A 25701-nucleotide genomic window follows, 5' to 3' on the forward strand; every position below is an offset into this window, starting at 1 on the left:
AAACTTGCTACTATGATCGTTCAGATCACCACCATCAAACACGGAATATTTATCTTCTGATAATGGTCGATTAATCAGTCAATTATAATATGCACGTGACAATTAAAGGAGATATTTACCACATGTACATACACATTAAACATAGATCTATTTAATAAATATCAACAGTTTCCGCATGTATCCTTTTTTTGTTAACAAGTACAATTTTACATTTAAAATTATTGTGTGCACAATTTACCTTCCATCAGTGCGTCATATTTACATTGTTTATTTTACAAGTTTAATTCTTGATACATAAAATAAATACAATTTTGGCGTTGTAACCATTTTGTCCATATCTCTTGTTCCATTTGCACATTCGCGAAAACAAAATTACAATCAAATGTCTGTTTTCTTACTGAACTTTAAATCAGTTCAAAAAATCTTCCAAGTTTCACTCTTGTTCCTCATTTATCCGTAATAACTTTATTCTTTCATTCCATCACATTTGTCCTTCTTTCACTCAGTTCTCTCATTTTCAAACAATTTCTCCAATTGTCTTGTTATCTTCTATAATGCTGAGTCATATAATCCAAAGATGGCCACCGGAAAATATTTGATGTGCGTCTGCCATTGTGATGATAACTGGAAAAACTTTACTCCGGTCCATTCTACGCTATCAACAACCACTGAAAAAAAACGGGGGAAAATTATGTACACATTTTTACAGATTCAGAGAAAGAAATTGGGTTTAACATCCATTCGACACGAACAAAGTCTATCCGGGACTAGCACATGGGGTCTTTAGTAGTGAGAGAAACCAGGTAAACCACAGAAACCCGGGGGTTTGGACAAGCAACTCTACTCCTTGTCATGTGACTCAATGACAACCCTTCTGATCCATAGCGCACGCGTTAACAATTCGACCACCCAACTGCCCCCCCACCACAGATTCTGATAACTCAGAAACCTTACTAGAGAGAGAGAGAGAGAGAGAGAGAGAGAGAGATGGCCTATTCAAGACTAACCTATGCTTCAATTTTATATCAATAATTCGCTTGCGCGTAGGCGTGTTTAAAAGTGGGAGAAAACCGGAGCACCCGGAGAAAACCCACGAGGTTGGACAAGCGATCCTACTTCTTGTCACATACAACCGGAGAATCGAAACCACGCGAGTTGACTCAATATTCTGTATTATAAGAGGAGATAACTATTTAACAGGTGGGCGTTGTATGGAGTTTGTGTTATTATAACATATTCTACACATCTTTATAATTTAAAATATCAAACTGCTATAGAAGAGATCATCCTTACCTCTAAGTGTAAAATATCAAACTTCTATAGAACAGATCATTCTTACCTCTAAATGTAAAATATCAAACTGCTATAGAAGAGATCATTCTTACCTCTAAGTGTAAAATATCAAACTGCTATAGAAGAGATCATTCTTACCTCCAAGTGTAAAATATCAAACTGCTATAGAAGAGATCATTCTTACCTCTAAATGTAAAATATCAAACTGCTATAGAAGAAATCATCCTTACCTTTAAGTGTAAAATTTTGACTTTTTGACGTACAGATGAGCCGACTAATACCTTCTATAACTTGACTTTTAGATTCTAAATCTTTTCCTTTCTTTCCTATTCTCATTACTAGAAAATAATAATAATATACAAGTTATACCATTGCTATACACGACACACCTATATTTTACACATTTTGGACGGACATATCATATTAAATATTCTTTATGTCCATGCCATAAGTCTCTAAAAAGTGCAGAGGTCGTTAGCAAGTCTGCAAGTCAGATGATTGAAGAAAACCAAGGAGAGAGAGGGAGAGAGGGAGAGAGAGAGAGAGAGAGTTTGACCTCCACTTGAGACAAACCAGGTCATTTCCAGACAAACATATGGATCAATTTCATTTCAACAAATCGCCTGTGCGTAGGGCACTTTAGCCGTGGTAGGACCCGGAGTAACCACACTAGAATGGACAGGCCACCCAACTTCTTGTCGGGTCCAAGCTGGGAATTGAAACCACGGAAATTAACTTAATGACAGGTCTTATGATCTAAAGCGCATGTGTTAAACTATTCACCCACTCAACTCATAAACATATTTTGTAATGCGGTCACCATTTGTATCAAGATATGCACTTACAAATGAAGTGGTTTTAACATCATACTTTTCTGCTATGAGGGCAATTTTGCCCAGACAGCGGCACTACAGGCTATTCTTATAAAGAATTCAGACTGTCAAGGGTAGTTTTACGTGCACACAAACGTGAACCCGGGTCATCATTTTTTTTGTCCATCTGAATGACTAGACACTATTCCTTGCCATATCCTCTATCCTGCACCACTGACAAGAAAGAACTACACTAGAAAATTCAGATGAACATTCTTGACCAACACCGGGATCACACATAGGACCTCCAGATTAACAAGTATTTGTTTAAACGTAAGCTAAATCTGCCTATTGCAGGTCTTTCTTTAGGCCTTAAATAAATGTTATCTAAATTATTAATTAGACATTAATTGACTTATCCAGACCATATTCAACTCTCAGTGTAATCACTAGCCTGCGATATTTATTGGATTTGGTCCGATTTCCTGTTCGACTTCCATTCATAATTTAATCATCAAATGGAAAACCGAAACTATTTTTTTTTATCCTACTGACTTTAGTAATGATGATCGAGGCTAGGCGGAAATTTCAATCGCTTAATGCTCGGTTCACAGTGGATCTATTTGACTGAAATTTTCAGCAAATTCCCTTTACATTATCTAGTTTTTAACTATCATAGTGAGAACTGCCATCTCTTTATCTAATCTCCGATAATGTATCTTTAAAAAACCAACAACAATGGATGTTACTCTCTAATATGGATTATTATTACGATCTGAAAATTTTTTTTTTACTTTTTTGTTTCTTTTCTCGTGTCACAACCATCATAGAGAAAGTCTGTGAAGTCATATCTCCGGTATACGGTAGACGAGATACATTCAGCGATCGGAAAGCTGTCTTCAGTGAGCATTTATTAGTATCCTTTTTACTGGCCTTGTCTTTATCAACCCCATCTGTCTTGGTGACCACGGTCCAATAATCTACTTGTAGTTCCACAAAATCACCCAGATTCATAGAACTGATACTTGGTATTTGGCTGCAATATAAAACATATATTTTAAAATAAAAGAAACAATATCAATTTAAAATTCAATTTACAGATGTAAATGTTTTCGTTCTGATGTATAACTACCAAAATGTCTTCTGCTTCAACTTAGCTAATGAAGATGGCTAGATCGACCATGCGTGTTCTACTCCCGTTTAGACTGTCTATAACAGCCACTCGACACAAACTAGGTCATTTTGGGACTAACATATGGTTTTAATTTTATTTCAATATATCGCTTGCGCGTAGGGGTCTTTAGCAGTGGGAGGAAACCAGAGGACCTGGTGTCAACCCACAAGGTCTAACAGACGACCCTACTCCTTGTCACGTACATCTGGGGATTCAAAACCACGCCAGTCGACTCAGATCGAACATGGACCCTTATTCACTGAGCCACTGTGGCTCCTTTTAAGATGTATAAAGCTGTGTAGTTTAGTACAAACCTTCCTGATGGAGACATAGCGCCTATATTAGGTGAACTGGGTGGAGTATGACCTTCTTTAGTTTTCTCTATAAGTTGTGTTGTAGTTGATGGAGGAGAACTTGATAAATTTGGTGGACTTGTAGCACCCTCTTCCATATCTACTATAATAACAATAATATCATATACACCCTCTTCCATATCTACTATAATATTTTAGACAGATATTCCTTTTAGAGATTCAACTTTTGCTATATTCTGAATGGAAGGGAGGGAGAGAGAGAGAAATGGGGTTTAATGGAAAGGAACCATTTTGGACTGACACTCCTGTTAGAGATTCAACTAGTTTGCAAGGCATTAAGAATCCCTCAAATGAGGATAAGAGACATAGTTTTTTTCTAAATCAGAAAGCATTCTATAAAGTTTTATATGAATAATAAAAGTTATGAGTCAACTCGACAGTTGTTATCTCACCTGACATGTTAAAGACTTCTGTTGTACCGATCTTTACCTCCTGAATAACAAATAAAACAAATAAAAAATAATACAAACCAAGATAGAATTGAATGAAATGCAAAGAATGTTATGGAAGGCAATTTAGTTTGCCTAAAAGAGTTTCTTTTTTCTAGAAACAAAATGAGAGAGAGAGAAATGGGGTTTAACGTCCACTCAACACAAACTAGGTCATTTCGGGACTAAGACATGATTCAATTTTATTTCAATAATTCGCTTGCACGTAGGGGGTCGTTAGCAGTGGGAGGAAATCGGAGGACCCGAAGAAAACCGACTAGGTTGGACAGACGACCCTACTCCTTGTCACATACAACCGGGGAATCGAAACGCCCCTTAAATCAATGACAGACCGTATAATACAGCGCACATGTGCTAACCATTCGGCCATCCAACCCGCCGATCACCGCAGCCCTCACAAACTACTGCAAAACTGCCAGATATCTTCTGCCTGTACTGAAACTTTTGTAGTTACAGAATTCAGGAATAATTAGCAAAACCTACTTACACTAACAAATGGTATAAATATTTGCTTAGCTTCATCAGAGCTGAAAAAATAGAGATATATATACAATATTATCCACACTTTGGTTTTCCGGCTATAAAATCATTCCTGAAGGTAATTTTCTAATTCTAACATTTAATGACTTGTTCAAACAGACTCAACTTTAATTTGTCTCACATATGGAAAATAGTTTGAGGCAAAGAAATTCATTGCTAATTGTCTATCATGCTCTGGTATTCACATATAAAACTTTTTTTTATGCAAAACAGAAATTGTTTGTGCAAAAAAAGTTTGTGGTGAAGAAAGTCATTGTTGATTGTCTGTTATGCTCTGGTATTTATGTCAGGTAACTTTTTTTTTTATTTACTCAATCAATAAGCAAAAAAATGTTACACACATTTATTTTCGTGTGACATATTTTGTAACACGCAGTCTACAAAATCAACATGCGTGTTTGCGTCCATCAAAATCGATCCCTGTACTCAATAATCAACTTTATCTAAATCTATAATAATATTTATGACTGTTGTTTGTTTGTTTGTTTGTCTGTCTGTTCAGGGTTGGCGGCTACACTAGGGCCGTCCCGAGGTTGAAAATTAGTGCATAGGGGTAGTTCAGGCCAGGAAGTAACATGGGCTAGGTGGTGTTGGCATAGCACTTCCGGTTTCAGAGTTACACTACTTTCAATCCATGCAGCGCTAGGTCGTCTGCTAGTATAACATTATTTTCACCAAGAAAATATATATCGCCAACAGAGAGGACTGTGAATGTTTATAATTTTTTTGTTCACCATTATCTTGCCAATATCTTTGTCAGTACTGGATGGAATTGAACAATGTTTAGACCGATAAGAATTTTTGAGATTCAGTTATTGTAGTATTGTGGCACAATATTGTGATTTTTATTAAAGATACATTGTGTAAGATATAGATAAAGAGCTGGCAGTTCTCGCTATAATACAAACTGAATATATTGAAAATTTCATTCAAATTACTTTATTTTGAGCGAAGTTATCTATGGTTGCAGATTTGACAAGATGTTTGCAATGATCATAACCACTGTACTTGTTATTCAAGTCTTAACCATCTGTTGGCATCGATTATTGTCTTGCCATGTTAATAAATGTCTAATTAATAATCTATATAACATTTAAGGCCCAAATAAAGACCTGCATATATGCAAATTTAGCTCTTACATAACACCGGTTTAAACATACATTATGCTAGAGCTAAATATGCCTATTGCAGGTCTTTCTTTAATTATTAATTAGACATTAATTAACTTATCCAGACCATAATCAACTCACGATGTCATCGCTAGTCTGCGATACATACTGGATTTGAATCTGATCTGCTGCTCAACACTCATTGATGATTAAATCCAAAAATGGATAATCAAGACTTTGATTTTTATTGCACCAACTTTAGTAATGATGATTGAGGCTAGGCCTAAAATTTAACAGATAATATCTTGGTTCAGAGTGGAGCAATTTGACAGAAATTTTCAGCATATTCTATTTGCATTATATATTTTTTTTTAACTATTATAGTGAGAACTGCCAGCTTTTTATCATATCTCCCATAAGTGATAGTGCCTTTATATACATCTTCTCACCTCTTTCCTTTGCACATGACCATAGCTTCTGCTATTGGTATCTGATGTAGATGTGTTGCTCCCGTTACATATTTACTCACACGATTTATTATCTCAGAAGCATCTGAAATAAATCACAAAACATTTAATAAGTTTTAAACTTTTATAGTTGTTTCCCCCATTATTCATAGCAAGTTTTCCTGACCTTGTTATAGTGAAGGCTTTAAAAGATATTTTCTGGGAATTTTCAGGACTCCCTAAAATACAAACAATTTTTAAATTGTTTGTGTTTGGTTACAATCCGGGCTAATAAAATGAAATGAAATGGGGTTTAACATCCCACTTTTCTGCACGGACTGGGCTAATGAAGACGGGCATAAGCCATGCAGTGTGCTATGTCAGAAGTTTTGCACAGAGAACAGCGCTATGGCTTACTCTCATATCAAATTTCAACTGTCAATGGTTCTTTTACCTCAGTTTTTTGTTCCATCCAAATGACTAGACAGCATTCCTTGCCACATCATGCAGCACGGACAAAGGAGAAACCACGCCGGGACTTTCTCAGCCAGACAATGTGGTTAGCGAGCCAGAGTCTTAATCACTGAACCACAACAGATACCAGCCATTACATGAAGTATACATGTAGGATATAGAACTGCCGCTGATGCCACCATCACATAAAAGTACACATGAAAGGATGACTCTTTCTATTGTATAGTACCACCCCCGATGGTAAAAATCACATAAAAGTACACATGAAAGGATGAGAGAGATAGAGAGAAATGGGATTTAACGTCCACTCGACACAAACTAGGTCATTTCGGGACTAACATATGGTTTAATTTTATTTCAATAATTCGGTTCCGCGTAGAGGTCTTTAGCAGTGGGAGGAAACCGGAGGACCCAGAGAAAATCCACGAGGTTGGGCAGGCGACCCTACTCCTTGTCACGTACAACCGGGGATTCGAAACCACGCCAGTTGACTCAATGACACACTTTATGATACATCGCGAACGTGCTAACCATTCGGCCATCCAACCCCCCCAATAAAAGGAAGACTTTTTCTACTGTATAGAATATAAAGACTTTATGATACAGCGTGCACGTGCTAACTATTCAGCCATCAAACCACCCAATAAAAGGATGACTCTTTCTACTGTATAGAATACAGGCTTTATAATACAGCGCGCACGTGCTAACCATTCGGCCATCCAACCCCCCCCCCCCATAAAAGGATGAATCTTTCTATTGTATAGAATACTTATATAGTACCAACCTAATTTCGTAGAATCTGTGCGTTCAAATGTATCTTTCCATAAACAATCCATAAATAAAGATGAGTAGGTTGGATCTATGTTAGCTATATGACGCCCAATAGAACTGACACCTGAAACATTTATACATTAATTCTACATATATTTCTACAAGGTCTTTTTGACTGAAGGACGACTTTGATCAGTGCAGTTTTAATTGCATGAATGAAATGAAATTTTACTGAAGGCATTTTATTTATGCACCATTCAGGCTAATCAAGACTGGTATATATGCCATGAGAGAGAGAGAGAGAGAGGGAGGGAGAGAGAGAGAGTTTTAAGTCTGGACACCCAGTTTGAGGAAACCAGAGAACCTGGAGAAAACCCACCATGAATCGAAACCATGTCAGTTGACTCAATGACAGAACTTATAATACAATGTGCAAGCATTCAGGCTAATGAAGACAGGTGTGCTATTGGGGAAATTTTGACAGCACAGTGGCACCATGGCCTACTCTTATATATAGAATTTCAACTGTAAAGGGTTGTTTTACGTTCACAGGATAAATCAGAAAATAGAAAATGACTTGAAAATAGAAAATGACTTGAAAATAGAAAATGACTTGAAAATAGAAAATGACGTGACTTACCTAATGGAATGACTAGAAATCTGGTGTATGCCTGCCAATCAGGTGACTTAGTAGAGAATTGTTCAACATATGGTCTCATGACTGAATTAATATAACCATCACTCCCTGCTACACCTAGTTTTATAGGGCCAGGTGTCTTACTGTTACTATTACAACTAGAGAAACATAAAACAGATTCATTCAATCAAGTTTAACTCTCTAGCAGTTATACCACCCAAAACCAGGGCTACTTAGACAGCGACATGACAAGCATAGCTGTTGTACACGCACAAACCAGTAAATGAAAAAAATGAAAATGAAATGGGGTTTAACGTCCTACTGTTTTGCTCCGAACTGGGCTAATGAAGACGGCATACGCCATACAGTGTGCTATGAGGGAAATTTTGCCCGGACAGCGGCACTACGGCCTACTCTTATATCGAATTCCAACTGTCAAGGGATCTTTTTACGTGCACGCCAATGAGTACACGGGACCTCGGTTTTTCATCCCATCCGAACGACTAGACAGCTGTCCTTGTCAGCCCCTCCGTCCTGCATCACTGACAAGGGAGAACCACGCCGGAAAATCGGGATGAACTTTCTCGGCCAATGCAGGGATCGAACACCCGACCTCCAGGCTAGCGAGCCAGCGCCTTACCCACTAAGCCACCGTGATCCCCAAACCAGTAAATGAGAGAGAGAGAAAGAGAGAAATGGGGTTTACGAACACTCAACATAAGTAACGTATGGTTCAATAATTCACTTCAGCATAGGGGTTTTTAGCAGTGGGAGGAAACAGGAGGGACCGGAGAAAACCCAAGAGGCTGGACAGGCGTCCCTAATCCGTGTCACCTCCATCGAAGAATCAAAACCATGTCACTTGAATCAATGACAGATCTTATGATTGAACATGCACGCGTTCAACCATTCGGCCACCCATTTTTATCAGAATTCCTGAATGATCAGTGAACAGCTTCTTGCTTTTTAGATAAATTTCTAAAGGAGAATTCAGTTTACACTGTATTTTAAATGTTCACTTCTAGATTTCACGAAAGATTTTCAAATGTCGTTAGCTCAACTTCATTTTGCATATATTAATAAATTCTTACTATTTCTGTATCTTAGCGACCAGGAAAGTAATGGCTGCCTTTACATCTGCATTTGAACAAGTACAAATTAGCCTCATCTGTTTTTCTTGTAATTTCTGTACTAATAACTGAAATACATAAATATCAAAAATTAAAGATGTAAATGAAATGAAATGAAATGGAGTTTAACGTCCTACTTTTCTGCTCCTAACCTGGGCTAATGAAGACGGGCATACGCCATACAGTGTGCTATGAGGGAAATTTTGCCCGGACAGCGGCACTACGGCCTACTCTTATATCGAATTCCAACTGCCAAGGGATCTTTTACGTGCACGCCAATGTGTACACGGGACCTCGGTTTTTCGTCCCATCCGAACGACTAGACAGCTTTCCTTGTCAGCCCCTCCGTCCTGCATCACTGACAAGGGAGAACCACGCCGGAAAATCTGGATGAACTTTCTCGGCCAATGAATTAAAGATGTATTATGTAACATTTAGATAAAGAGCTGACAGTTTTTGCTATAATAGTTCAAAGATAAACAATGAAAAGGGAATACATTGAAAATTTCTGTCAAATTATTTTATTCTGATCAAAGTTATGGCCGTTTGAAGAATAGTGTAGTCTTGATTGTCATTGCTGCCATTACGATAATGAACATAGTCTTGATTATCTATACCTTAATTAAATTATTAACTGGCGATGGTGTTTAAATCGATTGAAAATCACAACCATCAGTTAGTCTAGAGAGTTGATTATGGGCTTGGCATGTGAATAAATGTCTAATTAGTAATTTATATAAAATTTGAGGCCAAACGAAAGACCTGTAGATGGGGTTTAAAGCCATTGAAAATCACAACCATCCGATGTTCTAGAGAGTTGATTATGGGCTTGGCATCTGAATAAATGTCTAATTAGTAATTTAGGCCAAACGAAAGACCTGTAGATTTAGCTCTTACATAATGCAGTGACCGCCCTAGACATTCGCCAATTCGCCAATGGCGACAATTATTTTTATTGGCGAATAAAGTGATGATACTGGCGAAAAATTTGGCGAATGAATTTTAGAGAGTGTTATTTCGTAAATCTGCTAATATTAAACTTGAAATCGTCTCGTTAAACGCTTCTTTCGATCGACTCGATGGAGTGTCTATTTTTAGTACATTAATTACTCTAGTCTCAATCTTACAAGTCGCAAATCAGTCAATGTTACAATATTACGCATTAAAACGACCGAAAGATCGAGTCTGGAGACTATAAAACACAGTTACGCCCCTTTTGTGTGGCACTGCGTTGTTTACATTCGCTTCACTACAAGTTTTCTTTACTTACGCAGCAAATAAATAAAACGCACATTAATGACAACTAATACTAGTAAACCCAAAATAAGGATAGATTCCTTTTTCCTTCCTACGACTACTGTTAGTCCAGAATCTACTTCCGTGAGTGAGCGTGTCATCTCGGACGCAAGTCCTTCGTTGGCTTCATCAACATGTGGACAAAAATTAGACCTTTAACCGAGACCGTCGAGCTAACCCTCAATGACCTCATGCTTATAAAAATGGATGGACCGGACATAAATTTCAAATCAGCGGTGTCTTAAAAAGAATCGTCGTGTCTTTTCTGTTATGACGATGAAGTAAATTAAATCATGTGACTGTGAAGTACGTCCTATAAACATTTTTTTGTTATCTGCATTCATTCTCTCAATAATGTGAACTTTTGCATGAACAAGGAGATAAAATAATATTCTTGTGTACTATATATAGAGGATATTTGTCGTTTTAGAGTGAATAACATATTTTATTTCATCGAGAAGCAAGAAAACTTATATTTTCACGAATGCGTAGCATGAGTGAAAACATAAACGTTTTCTTGCTTAGAGATGAAATAAAATATGTTATTCACGACAAAACGACAAATGTTCTATTTATTTTATGATTTTACAATCATTTTAGGTAAAAACAACTAGCCAGTGGAATAACACTTTTATTTCACTGATAAAACGCGATATTCCACTACTGATTATAAAATAAAAGTACATATTAAACATTTATTTTGTCCGCGATATCACCTCGGTGGAAGCGGACGTAAAATACAACAAACACACACACACATTTATTTTCATTTTTAATTAACAAACATATGAATAAAAATGATATAAAATATTTGGCTAAAACTTTCTGAATTGGCTAATAAAATTTTGAATTGGCTAAAAATTTGGCTAAAGGTTTTAAGAGTCTAGGGCGGTCACTGATAATGCATCTTTAATGTTAGCATATATTTTTGTCTTTTTAGAAAAAACCTAATTACCACTTCATTCATTTTTTTAATTAGTCCAATTTAACTTCAGAGAAAAATTTTTTGGGCTGAACTAGTTAATTGCATAATGTATTTAGATTAAACAATTTCCTTTAATAAAATAAATCTGGCAGTCTTTGAAAGTGAACTCCAGAATTTTATAAATTGAATTACACAGAGAAAGTTTTTTCTTTAATTATTCATTAACAAGTTAATGAACTAATAAAACTCATTCTTGATTCAATTTTGCAGTGTGCTATGAGGTTAATTTTGGTAAGCAAATGGTAGGGAGTTGAATCCTGCCCTAATGTCTTTCACATTCGTTTAATATCAAATCTAATTTGTACTTGTGTCCAGTTTTGATAATGAGTGTCCAATTTACAAGTATTTTAATTTCTCGATCACTGTTAAAAACTTAACAACCCAATTGATTATTGATATATGATTGATTTTTGAACAGTTGTCAGGAAACTAAATACTTGTAAATTGGACACTCATTATCAAAATTAATCAGTCAGTTTTAAACTGGACATAGGTATTAAATGAAATGAAATGGGGTTTAACTTCTACTGTTCTGCTCCTAACCTGTGCTAATGAAGATGGGCATACGCCATACAGTGTGCTATGAGGAAAATTTTGCCCGGGCAGCGGCGCTACGGCCTACTCTTATATCGAATTCCAACTGCCAAGGGATCTTTTACGTGCACCCAATGTGTACACAGGACCTCAGTTTTTCGTCCCATCCGAACAACTAGACAGCTGTCCTTGTCAGGCCCTCCGTCCTGCATCACTGACAAGGGGAACTGGACATAGGTACAAATTGGATGATTTTCGTTGATTTTAAATAATTAAACCAATGTGAAAGCAGTTAATGCTAGATACACAAGATTAAAATGATAACTGTGTTACAGTGTTGTCACAATACAGATCTGAAATTGAAACCACGCCCCTTAACAACTCCATAGCAACGAAAAGACAAATTAGTGTTATAATAAAGGAATACAGTACATACCTGTCCCTGCCATTCTGCTGTATTGACTAGAATCAAACTTTCTGGTACTTTATCATCCCCTGTATCTAATACATTACTTAACTGATCTAATAATACTTTACGTGGCTATAAAATAAAAAAAAAACATAATAGGTTAAAACATATTTCATTTATACTATTAATAACACTGGATAATATAAGTACCACTACACTACAACTTGGGTATCATGTAGTGGTGCTGTTTTAGTGAGAGAGAGAGAGAGAGAGAGATAGAGAGAGAGAGAGAGAGAGAGAGAGAGAGATGTGGTTTAACGGCCACTCGACACAAACTAGGTCATTTCGGGACTAACATATGGTTTAATTTTATTTCAATAATTCGCTTGCGCGTAGGGGTCTTTAGCAGTGGGAGGAAATCGGAGGACCCGGAGAAAACCCACGAGGTTGGACAGGCGACCCCACTCCTTGTCACGTACAACCGGGGACTCGAAACCATACCAGTTGACTCAATGACAGGCTTTATGATACAGTGCGCACATGCTAACCAATCAGCCATCCAACCCTCCTGCTGTTTTAGTGGGAGTTTCTGTATTTTAATGTTTAGTTTCAAACCTTCGTTGGCAAATTGTTGAGAATTGAGAATCATCAAAGAGTATTGGGTTTCTACTGTCGCGGAGTTTAAAATAGTCCGCTAGATGAGATAATGAGTGTTGGGTTTACAAGTGCTCAGTTTCACTAGTGGTGTTAAATGAAATGAAATGAAATGGGGTTTAACGTCCTACTGTTCTGCTCCTATACTGGGCTAATGAAGACGGGCATACGCCATACAGTGTGCTATGAGGGAAATTTTGCCCGGGCAGCGGCACTATCGCCTACTCTTATATCGAATTCCAACTGCCAAGGGATCTTTTACGTGCCTTCTAATGTATACACGGGACCTCGGTTTTTTGTCTCATCCGAAGGACTAGACAGCTGTCCTTGTCAGGCTAGTGGTGGTGAATAATTAAATAAAACAGCACAACTATGGAGAACGCTAGATCAGAGACGGTCCTGCACATATGATCCAGCATTCACTACACGATATCGGAGTTGTAGTGTATAACATGGTTTACTATGCATCACTTCATTTCATTGAAAAGGCCTGTAGATATTTACATCATAAGATCACAGCCACAAATTATTCAATTCCAGTCAGATTAAATTAATGAAATAAATACGTTTAAATATATATAATCACAAAATATACATAACATAAGAGGAATACAAAAACAATATATGTACATTACTACACATGCTTTAAGAAACCAGAAACTTTACGGAAATTACTTATGTCTATCTAATTAATCAATTTCTAAAAGGCATACTTTATTTGATAAAGAGGATCTGATGTTTCCAATTAAATAGTATATAATAATTAGATCTATTTGGGTTTGCTGTATTATTGAAACTCATTACTAGCTTTGAAAAGAAGACAAATGCTAACATTACATATAAAAGATGCAAAAATATCTTAATGAAAGATATACATAAATGCCAAATATTATAAATTAAATTAATAATTTCAAATTGGCAAAGGAAAATCAAGATATCATAAATCAAATTAATAATTTTAATTAAAAGATATTTAAAGGAAAATCAAGATATTATAAAATAAATTAATAATTTCAATTAAAAATTATTGGCAAAGGAGAAAATCAAGATATTATAAAATAAATTAATAATTTCAATTAAAAGATATTGGCAAAGGAGAAAATCAAGATATTATAAAATAAATTAATAATTTCAATTAAAAATTATTGGCAAAGGAGAAAATCAAGATATCATAAATTAAATCAATAATTTCAATTAAAAGATATTGGTAAAGGGAAATCAAGATATTATAAAATGAATTAATAATTTCAATTAAACGATATTGCAATGGAAAATCATTTTTAGGTGCTGCAAACAGAAAAGGGAAGGTGCTTTAAGACTATCACTATCAGGTTCCCAAAATTTGGTTGGTAATAAATATGGGGTTTCATGGGTGTAATAAATCAAAAGTTCTCAATAAAAATTTGTGAATAATAAACATTCCTACTCCATGGAAGATGAACAGTGAATTATTGTGTAATTGTGATTAGTGAAATGTTTTTGATCTGTTTTTCTTTTGAGTAAATTATTGGGTTATACTATATACCAGAAATCACTAAATACCGGAAAACACACTAATTACTGGAAAAACCTAACCCTAACCCAAGGTCTAAAACTGCACACAGAAGACCAGACACCCGGGTTACCTATTAAGGGTGTTTTCCGGTATTTAGTGTTTTTCCGGTATTCAGTATAACATGGTGTTTTCCGGTTGTTTTCCGGTGTTTTTCACATGAATTACTGCCAACCAAATTTTACGTTTTTTGAAACGATAGAAGATAAACATTGATACATGATGTAAATGAAGATAGTTGTATTTGCGTATTTTTCTTTTACTACCATACATCATATGTTTTTTGGTTCTATTTTAATAATATTTATGTTGCTCTGAGTGTATTGAAACTATCAAATCTTATCTACAGTAATCATGGCCTGGGTATCATGGCCAGACTATTTATTATCACATGTCTTCTGTAACATTAACAGCTGTTGTATACCCAGTGTAAGTAAATGTAAATAATTCTATATTTCATCATTCACATGATGAGAACTATATCAATATTGATAAGCCTATCATCAGCTCTACTCCTGAAGGCAGGGATACTTTAGAGTACCTCGTACAAGATTTAAAGTCTATATAGTCAGGACTTCATTCTATAGAAATGAAATAAAATGAAATGGGGTTTAACATCCTACTTTGCTGCACCGTTCATTCCCTAAACTATTACACAGTGACTCATAAGCATTTGTCAACAATAAAAAAAATATTTTGAAACTTTAAGGTGCTGCAAAAAAGGACTCTCCTCGATCGAGATTAAGGGACATAATGGGGCTGTTCATCTTGGATTAGCAATTATATTATTGTTTTAATAGGAAATTCCTTGAAATAGACTTGTAAATATGATTGAAAAAAGACCTCTACACAATCAATTATAAGTCAGTCCAATCATACCAAACTTTGACTCTTTGGTATGAGGAAAGCCCCAACGTTGTTCCAAAATGTTATAAACTTTTTCTAGCTGCGGCTTGCTTACTACTGAATTTTGCATGAAGCAAAAGTATATAGAATCTTATATTTACAAGAGCTGCATATATATTATATATGGGATGAAAGTCTTTGTAAATATGTTTTGAGATAGATTGATAATATATAATGTATTAGTATATAATAAAAGAAAAAACAGGGGAATTAATTAATAGCATAGAGTAATTTTATATAATAAAAAAAAAAAGGAAAACAAAAAAAGATTATTTGTTTGCAAGATATTCAGTCATAAAGTATATTTATAATAAAAGACAAAAAAAAAGAGGGGAATTATTTTATAGCAGAGTAATTTTATATTAAAAAAAAATAAGATTATTTGTTTGCAAGATATTGTCAGTCATAAAACCTTCTAGAAATCACTCAAATCTAACCATAATTCATATTACCATTGAAATAAAATTTGATCAATAATAAAGAACTAGAATTACTGGAGACTATTGTTATTAAGTTATATAAGTCAAACTTGCTGTAGTCCACACATCACTGTGCATATGATTACATATAGTTATTGTTTGTAATATGGGCTAAAGGGCTGGACACACTATACAACTTTCTGTTAGATTGACTGAAATTTTTGAACAAATTAACCGAGCTTTAAATGCTTTCATGAATTGTTAATGCTAGGTTCACACTATCACGATTAGTACTGTGATTGAAATCACCATTTTAACAATGGAGTAGAGAGAGCGAGAGAGAGAAATGGGGTTTATTTCAATAATTCGCTTGAGCGTAGGGGTCTTTAGCAGTGGGAGGAAACCGGAGGACCCGGAGAAAACCCACGAGGTTGGACAGGCGACCCTACTCCTTGTCACGTACAACTGGGGAATCGAAACCCCACCAGTTGACTCAATGACAGACCGTATGATACAGCGCAGCGCGCACGTGCTAACCATTTGGCCATCCAACACCCCACAATGGAGTAGCCTAATCATGGTGATTCTATCAGGTCTTATCACATATTGATGTTAGTGGATCATGGACTCAATAGGGACACGCCAACTTAACGCATCGTACAACAGTGAGAACCTAGCATAAGTTCAATGGCAAAAGCCTGTAAAAGAATGTCATGAATCTAACAAAACAAATGCATATTGTGCAAAGCCATATAATAAGAATGGTAAAATCTACCCGATCCTAAGAAAAGAATAGTCTATTTTTAAAGCTTTTTTATATGTTACTTACAGGAACCATATAACTCTTGAGATACATTCTGTGGAACAAAGACTAACAGCAAAAAAAATACTTTAAATATTCAATTCCAAATAAAAGTCAGAAAAGGTTGTTTTTTTCAAACAAAAGTCAGAGTTGTTTTTCAAACAAAATTCAGAGTTGTTTTTCAAACAAAATTAAGAAATCAAAAAATAAAAATAAAAAATAAAATCGAAAAAATAAAAAAATCTGTATTTGTTTTGGATAACCTCAATTTTGGGACTAACAAGAATATTTTTAAAAGAAAAATTGAGGATTTGAATTAGAAAATAAAATGAAATGGGGTTTAATGTCCTACTGTTCTGCCCCGACTGGATTTGAATTAGAGATTGAATTGCTGGATCAAACAATGTGTACAAAGGTGGAGAGAATAAATAAGAAAAGATAAATCAAAGAAAAAGATTAATTATTATACTTTTTAAAGTAGTCTTGGAAATTATTGATATTATATAACTTTTATACTTTTTAAGGTAGTCTTGGAAACAGTTGATATTATATAACTTTTTATTTATAACTATTATACTTTTTAAGGTAGTCTAGGAAACTGATGATATATATAACTTTATATCAAAACTATTATACTTTTTATGGTAGTCTAGGAAACTGATGATATATATAACTTTATATCAAAACTATTATACTTTTATTGAAGTAGGGGAAATTCCGTTTTAAACACTGTGAATTCTGTTTTTTTCCGTTTCATGAGGTGGAACTTTCAGTTTTTACCTTTCCAAATTCAAGATTCAGCGATTTTCCGTGCTTTTTCTGTGATTGCGGAAAATAATTATTCCTAATGTAGTCTTGGAAACAACTGATATTAGAACTGTAGATTATAATCAAACATTAGTGTTTATTGTTTATATATTAAATAACCAGACATTGTGCTGAAGTTGTCAAGTTGAATAGTTCACGAGATTCATGTTACATACTGTAATTATATGCTGTGCTAAGTTGGGGCGAAGTGTTTTTTAATGTATGAATTGAAAATATCACACACACTAATAATTACAATACTGTAGTCTGTACAGTTCTGATATTATTTGTTATCATTTAAAGAGCCAAGGCAATAATTTTCAGATAATTATTATCCTAATCACACTGTAGCAAGTTAACAATTACTACTAAATGCATAGAAAATTTACAATCTTAACAATTTTTATTAAAATTCATAATATTTCATAAATTAGTATGTGATGGGCGTACAACTCATATATACGCGATTGAAAAAGAAACTGAACTTGACGAAAGTCTTCCCTATGCATCAATGAACTATCCCTCCGAATTTGAAATCTGTAAAGAACTGTTAACCTGTAGAGTGTTAACATTAAATGTCGGCATATATCGAGACACTAAAATTGTTTATATTTTGCGTTTTTATTTAAAGTTGACATGCAATAAGCAAACTCTTGAGTAATAAAGTTATTTGAAGTGTTTGAACTTAGCATCAGAGGTCAAGTCAATGTTTCACTTTTTTTTATTCAAAGTGTTTTGATTTATATCAGCAAACTTTTGGAAATCTCAAGTGTTTTATCTAAAGCCCCTGTCACACCAAACTAGACTAGTTCTTACTACCTTCTGGAAAAGGCCATAGGAAAGCATATCATGTTTCTTGCTACCCGGATTTCACATTGAATGGTGGCATAGGAATCTCTTGGCCCGAGTTCACAAAACATTCTCAGACTTAAGTTAAGAATTTACTCAAAATTGTTCGCATTATATTAACTAATATATAACCCTTTATAAAACTTGTGTTGTTTCAATGTATCAAATATATCAATAAGAAACTATGTGCAAAGTTTTATGTTTCTGGAACCAAGATATTTCTCATAAGCAGTGACTGAAAGTTGAGTAAATTCTCAACTTAAGTCTGAGAATGCTTTGTGAACTTAGGGCCTGTTGTGAGATGACACAGTGTGATTTAAAGCCTTATCACTGCTTTCAGAGCCTCCCAGCAGTTGGGATGAAGCTTGAAATCACACTTCGTCATCTGGCAACAGGAGATTCCTATACCACCATGCAGTATGACTGGTGGGTAGCAAGAAATCACACTTCGTCATCTGGCAACAGGAGATTCCTATACCATCATGCAGTATGACTGGTGGGTAGCAAGAAACAATATGCTTTTCTATGGCTTTTTCCAGAAGGTAGTGATAACTTCATTATCTCACAACAGGAGATTCCTATGCCACCATGCAATATGATTTCAAAGTAGCAAGAAACACAATATGCTTTTCTATGGCCTTTTCCAGAAGGTAGTGAGAACTTCATTATCTCACAACAGGAGATTCCTATGCCACCATGCAATATGACTTCTGGGTAGCAAGAAACACAATATGCTTTTATATGGCCTTTTCCAGAAGGTAGTGAGAAATAGTTTAGCTTGGTGTGACAGGGGCTTTAATATCGAGACAGGTCATAGAGTGAAATAACAAGGACAAACATATCTATTATAGACCTTGTAGCCAGTAGCAGAAATAAACAAAACCTTCTAGACTCCATTTAATCTTTTTGCTTTTTCATTCAAAGTGTTTCGATATGTGATAAGAAAACTCTCAGAAGTCTCAAATAATTGAGTTATTTTAATCTCTTGAACTTCGCCTTGGAGGTCAAGCCAATCTTTCACTTTTTATATGAAGTGTTTCGATATGCAATAACCAAATTCTCGGAAGTGTCAAGTGCTAGATTTTAACATGGGAGGTCAAGTTATTGTTTTTCTACTCAATGACCTATTCTCTGATGTTAAAAACCAAGGACAACTAGATCTATTTTTATAGACCTTGCAGGCAGTAGTAGAGAAATAAACAAAACGGGATAGATTTCATTTAATGATGCTATAAATAAATATTATATAAACATAATTACAACAGGGCTAGACAGTTCATTTAAAAAATGAAATGAGGTTTAACGTTTTACTGTTCTGCTCTTAAACTCGGCTAACGAAGACAGGCATACGCCATACAGTGTGCTATGAAGGCAATTTTGCCCGGGCACGGCATTATGGTCTACTCTTTTATTGAATTCCAACTGCTAAGGGATCTTTTAAGTGCACGCCAATGTGTACACGGACACTTCATTTAAATTTGTTTATAACTAATCAAACTTTTCTACATAATAATGTTGATTATTACAGTTTTATTTAAATAACAAATTTGCTCTATCACTACACAATATCGTATTTAAAGAATCACTGTTATTATTCAAAACTGTATTTGGATTCAATGATGTTTTAAATTACTAAACAATATCAGTATTAGAATCCTTTAGAGGCGTCAAGCCTAGAAATAAGGCACCTGTCACAGACAATGTCAGACACATAACCTCTGGTGTCTGTCATTTTGTCTGGCACTGATTTGTCTTTCCTAAGTTGGAAGTACTATTTTATTAGTGCCTGACATTTTGTCAGGTACATCTAAAACCGTTATGTCCAGGCTAGTAACTGGATAGAAATGAGATGAAATGGGGTTTAACGTCCTACTGTTCACTTTCGATTGCATGAAGGCAGGATAACTGGATAGAGCAGTAAACTGTAGCAATACTTATGGAAGAACAATTACTAATTTATTCTTGCAACGTTTCGAAGAGTTACTCTCAATATTTTCAACTCTTCGAAACATCGCCCAAATAAACAAGTAATTGTTTTTCCGTATGTATGTGTTATAGTTTAATCACGATTATGATATCATTTCTTATTTTGAATCAATGATATATTAAATTATTATATAGTCTCTTCTTATTTTGCTCAAGAATCACTATTATTTACAGAATTTTATTTTGTTCTATTATTATTTACAGTATGTATCCTATTTTGTTCTATTATTATTATTCTCTTATTTCATTCAATAATCACTATCTTCATCATTTTGTTCAATAATCACTATTATGATACAATATCTTATTTTGTTCAATAATCACTATCATTATACAATATCTTATTTTGAATCAATGTTTTAAATTAATATAAATCGTCTTGTTATTGTTTTGTTAAAGAATCAATTTGATTTTAAAACAAATTCTCTTGAACATATTTATTATACATGTCTTACAGTCAGAGGATCTCCTACATTTCTCAAAATACAGCATACAAAAACTAATATTTTAAAATTAATTCGATATAAGAATTAATAAATTAATATGCATATTAATTAATATGCTCACAGTTTGATTAATGATATAAATTATTACATTAACACATTGCTCTTTGAAGAAATATTTTCAGGGACCTTAAAGTTACAATTTCATATTTTCTAAGAAAGTCAAAACATAATTATTTCTATGTCTTTTGCTCAATAGGTTGTCAACTCACTATTATACGATCATAGGTTATCTTTCTCACACTTAAAAATCTTCACACCGGAAATAATAACACAATTACCTCCTTTGTTTTCCTATTCCCCACCATGAAATAGCTATCTTCAAACGTTTGAATTTGAAGTTGAAAATGATATTTTTGCCAATTTCTCTACTGGCAATAGTGAATTACAGGATTAATAGGATTATTCTTTAACAAGGTAGGGCTGTTTATAGATACCGTCTATTTTAGGGCTTTATTTTAATACATTTTAAAAATATAACTTAAAAGTATGAAATTGCAACTTTAATGAAATATTTAACTAATAAAATATTAAGACGGAAGCATATCTATTGACTGTAAGCTAAATCTGTGCCATGGTTTAGTGTTTATCCAATGAACAGCTGGTATACATAATACATAAAAATTCATTGAATAAGGTCCCTGTAAATTAGCTGCATTGCATTGCATGCATATTTTAGTGGAAGTGCAATTGGCTAAGTGGACAAATGCATAAGCTACTAATAGCATAATGTGATTTTGTATATCTTTCTTGCTTTTTGTTATATTTCAGAAAATCTTTTACTAAAAGTAAACTCTTATCTTTCTTACAGATTACTTACACAGTTCTTACACAGTTTGTTTTTTTTTTGTATTTTTTTTTTAAATCAGAGGTAGAATTGTGGAATGGTGTGATTAAGAATATCTGAAGCTGACAGACGTGATGGAGAAGTAAACATGAGAATTCAGAATAATAAAGAAAATATTTTCTAAAATATGAAAAGTAAAAATGGACAAGACACTGACCATGTCTTCCATGCCTCCGGCACTATGTCTTCGATCTGTCAGCGAGTAAACCGGTTTGAGTTTTGTCTCTCTGTATGATGTGGAACGCTCTCTGACAAAATGGCGTGATTTAATCAGCGGTGATCGAGGCCTAGGTGACGACTCGCTCATTGTGTTAGTGGAATCGGAATGTTCTGCTTCATGCTCCTAAATATTGATACAAACAAGGCAAAAACATAACATGCAGGGTATGTATATATATACAAACTTCACGGATTATAGAAACATTTCACTTATAAAAATATTTATAGATTCTTTTTTTAAATTATCAATCTTAATTAAAGGATTGATGTATCATTTAGCACTATAGAAACATTTGACTAATATAAATATAGATTCTTTTTCAAATAATCAATCTTAATTGATGTGTCATTTTAAGCAATAGGAATCACTTGCAAACTACAATATTGTGAAAGGCATATCAGTGAAAAATGGTACAATTTCATTCAGTATTTAAATATGGAATTGAAATTTCATCGAAATGAAATGGGATTTAACGTCCTACTGTTCTACACTGACTGGGCTAATGAAGACGGGCATACGCCATACAAATTTTGCCTGGACAGCGGCAATATGGCCTACTCTTATATCGAATTCCAACTGTCAATTCGTTTATGTGCATGCCAATGTATACACGGGACCTCAGTTTTTCGTCCCATCCAAAACGAGAAATTTCATCGATCTATGCTGCTTGAGCGTAACAAGACAGCGCCGCAATCTTTTATTGGTTGTAGAGAAACCTGATTGGCCTATTTTAAAACTGACTGAATCCAGGCCGCAAGAATTGTGATTTCTTAATTAAACATTTAATAATCAATCTGAGTACATATATAGCATGGGCTAAGCCATGAGAAATTTAATATTTTAGTGAAAATGCAAATGACACATCAAGACTTTAATCCTAAAATATCCTAACCAGGACACACATAGTTCCCTCCCTTCAAATGTTAAAAGTTACCACCAATCCCCCATAAAATGGAGTAATTTAAAAGATAAATTTTCTTAAATGAAATGGGGTTTAACGTCCTACTCTTCTGCTTCAACTGGGCTAATGAAGACTGGCTTACGCCATACAGTGCGCCATGAGGGAAATTTTGTTTGGACAGCGGCACTACAGCATACTCTTATTTCAAATTCCACCTGTTAAGGGTTCTTTTACATGCACATCAATGTGTTCACAGGATCTTCATTTTTCATCCCATCCGAATGACTAGATAAATTTGTTCATGACTGGATTATGATACAACATCATGTGATTAGCAATTAACACATGAGCAAAGCCACCTTAAAGATGCATTATGTAAGAGCTAAATCTGACCAATGCAGATCTTTTGTTTGGCCTTAAAAAAATCATTTATTCACATGTCAAGCCCATATTTAAATCTCTATACTAAACACAATTGGCAGTTAATAATTTAATAAAAAAAAAAGGAAAATAGAGACTGTTTATTATTGTAACAACGGTAGTAATGACAATCGAGACTACACCATTCTTCTAATGGCAATAACTCTGCATGAAGTAATTTGACTGAAATTTTCAGCATATTCCCTTTTCATAATCTATTTTTGAACTATTATAGCAACAACTGTCAGTTCTTTATCTAAATCTTACATAATGCATCTTTAACAGTACAAGTGCCTTCTACCAGTGGTGGATTGGAACACACCGCGAGTTATAGGTCAAAGGGCAAATTAACTGATGGGCTTCTATCATAAAATTACAGAGACATCCTGTTGCATAAAATTTCCACAATAATTCATGCGTGTGATAATTGAATGTCTGTTATAGTGTATATATCCTGCTCCCATGTGAAAAGTATTGTAACAATTGTTAAAGGTCACACTGATTAAATCGCTAACATATACTTTAAAACATACCCAATTAAAAATAGTCTTAGAAAATTCTAAAAATCAACTAGAATGTGACAACCTGGAGAAAACCCTGAGAATTGGCAAGTGGCTCTATTCCATTCTGTGTGCAGGCCTGGGATCGCAACCACAACATTTGACTCTATGACACATCTTATGATCTAAGGGGCACAAGTTAGACCAATCGTCCACCCCCACCAACCCTTATATCTTTAACAATAGTTCTATAATTGTGCAAACATATTAAAGGGTTTTACTACTTTTAGTGCAAGTGAAATGTCTCTTTAATCAAATCATGAACAAAAAAACAACAAAATATAAAAAAAAAACATAACAATATATACATAATAGGTGGATATATAAATATATATATGACTATATCTAGTCTAAATATCAAAAGAGGAAATTGGGAATCTGGCTACAAATCTTTCAACTTCCAGCTATAAGTGTACTTCTAATGTTTCATTTCCTTCTCATTCATATTTTTTCGTGAACATCCAGGTTTTTAAAACTGTTTGCATCAAAAACAATTCAAAAGTTGCCCTTTGTTTTAAAATACGGTATCAATAACAAATGTTTTACACAAGTTTTGAATCAAATAAATTAGAATCAAATATAAGACAAGTTTCGAATCAAATCAAATACAATCAAAAAGTTTAGAATCAAATAAACTACAAGTTTTGAATCATTTTTAGAATCAAATAAAATACAAATTTTGAATCATAAAATACAAGTTTAGAATCTATTAAAATACTAATAAAGACAAGTTTAAAATCAAGATTTGAATCAAATAAACCTCAAGTTTCGAATCAAATAAACCTCAAGTTTCGAATCAAATAAACCTCAAGTTTCGAATCAAATAAAACTCAAGTTTAGAATCAAATAAAATACAAGCTTAAAATCAAAAAGTTTCGAATCAAATAAAATTCAAGTTTAGAATCAAAAAGTTTTGAATCAAATAAAATTCAAGTTTTGAATCAAATAAAATACATGCATGGGTATTTTCCCCAAATTAGAACAAAACATAGTTTAAATAATAGAAAAATAAACTAAATGCTTTCTGGAGATATAAAATATTTACGGCGGCTGATCGACATCCTCTGGATTTAGAATCCCTTCCAAACTACAATATTACGAAAGTTTAATCTCAAAAAAGGAATATCATTTCAAATATGTTTCAGTTTCGTTCAGTATTTCTATTTACTGTATTTACAAACATATCAATGACAAAATGAAATTTCAAAGCATCCCGTACTTACAATATGAATCTTTAAGTGGCACTTAGCGATCAGGAAACACAATAATAGAACACAATCTTGATGGGTAACAATCACTAGTCTTATTCTAAAAGCAAAAATATTTGTGATTTTTTGTTTAAACCTTTTTTGATTCCTATTGTTGCTGTTATTCAAATCTTTGTAAATGGTTTCACTATGAATTTTATATCCTATATACAATGTATATATATTGACCTCAAGTTTACTAAATGTCATTGTGTTTGATAACGATAAAAGGATACTTGTCGAAACGTCGTGATTGTTTCCCATAAAAACTGTGTTCTATTATTGATCATGTGAACAAGCCAATGCCACCTATTAATGTTGGGTAAAATCTTTTGATGGATCTCTTTTTAATCCGACTGAATTCAGGCCAAGTGATTCTCTATCATTGATATATTGGGAGAGAGGGAGAGAGAGAGAGAGAGATGGGGTTTAACGTCCACTCGACACAAACCAGGTCATTTCGGGACTAACATATGGTACAATTTTATTTCAATAATTCGCTTGCGCGTAGGGGTCTTAAGCAGTGGGAGGAAACCGGAGGACCCGGAGAAAACCCACGAGGTTGGACAGGCGACCCTACTCCTTGTCATGTAAA

At 34.2% G+C, this 25701-nt stretch overlaps 1 protein-coding gene across 1 annotated transcript in view; it reads right to left on the minus strand.

Moving 5' to 3' along the window:
• Positions 1 to 650: 650 nt before the first annotated feature.
• LOC126821333 (phosphofurin acidic cluster sorting protein 2) overlaps positions 651 to 25701 on the minus strand; it is a 118415-nt gene continuing 93364 nt past the window's right edge. The window contains exons 12-22 of the mRNA XM_050549740.2: positions 21916 to 22101; positions 16794 to 16835; positions 12461 to 12565; positions 9171 to 9277; positions 8083 to 8237; positions 7456 to 7566; positions 6201 to 6303; positions 4590 to 4629; positions 4046 to 4085; positions 3761 to 3777; positions 651 to 668 (exon numbers count right to left, since the gene is read on the minus strand). Coding sequence (XP_050405697.1) covers positions 651 to 668; positions 3761 to 3777; positions 4046 to 4085; positions 4590 to 4629; positions 6201 to 6303; positions 7456 to 7566; positions 8083 to 8237; positions 9171 to 9277; positions 12461 to 12565; positions 16794 to 16835; positions 21916 to 22101 — 924 coding nt within the window. The remainder of the gene's footprint in view (positions 669 to 3760; positions 3778 to 4045; positions 4086 to 4589; positions 4630 to 6200; positions 6304 to 7455; positions 7567 to 8082; positions 8238 to 9170; positions 9278 to 12460; positions 12566 to 16793; positions 16836 to 21915; positions 22102 to 25701) is intronic.

This window comes from Patella vulgata, chromosome 5 (assembly GCF_932274485.2).
Source record: "Patella vulgata chromosome 5, xgPatVulg1.2, whole genome shotgun sequence".
NCBI classification, from domain to species: domain Eukaryota; kingdom Metazoa; phylum Mollusca; class Gastropoda; family Patellidae; genus Patella; species Patella vulgata.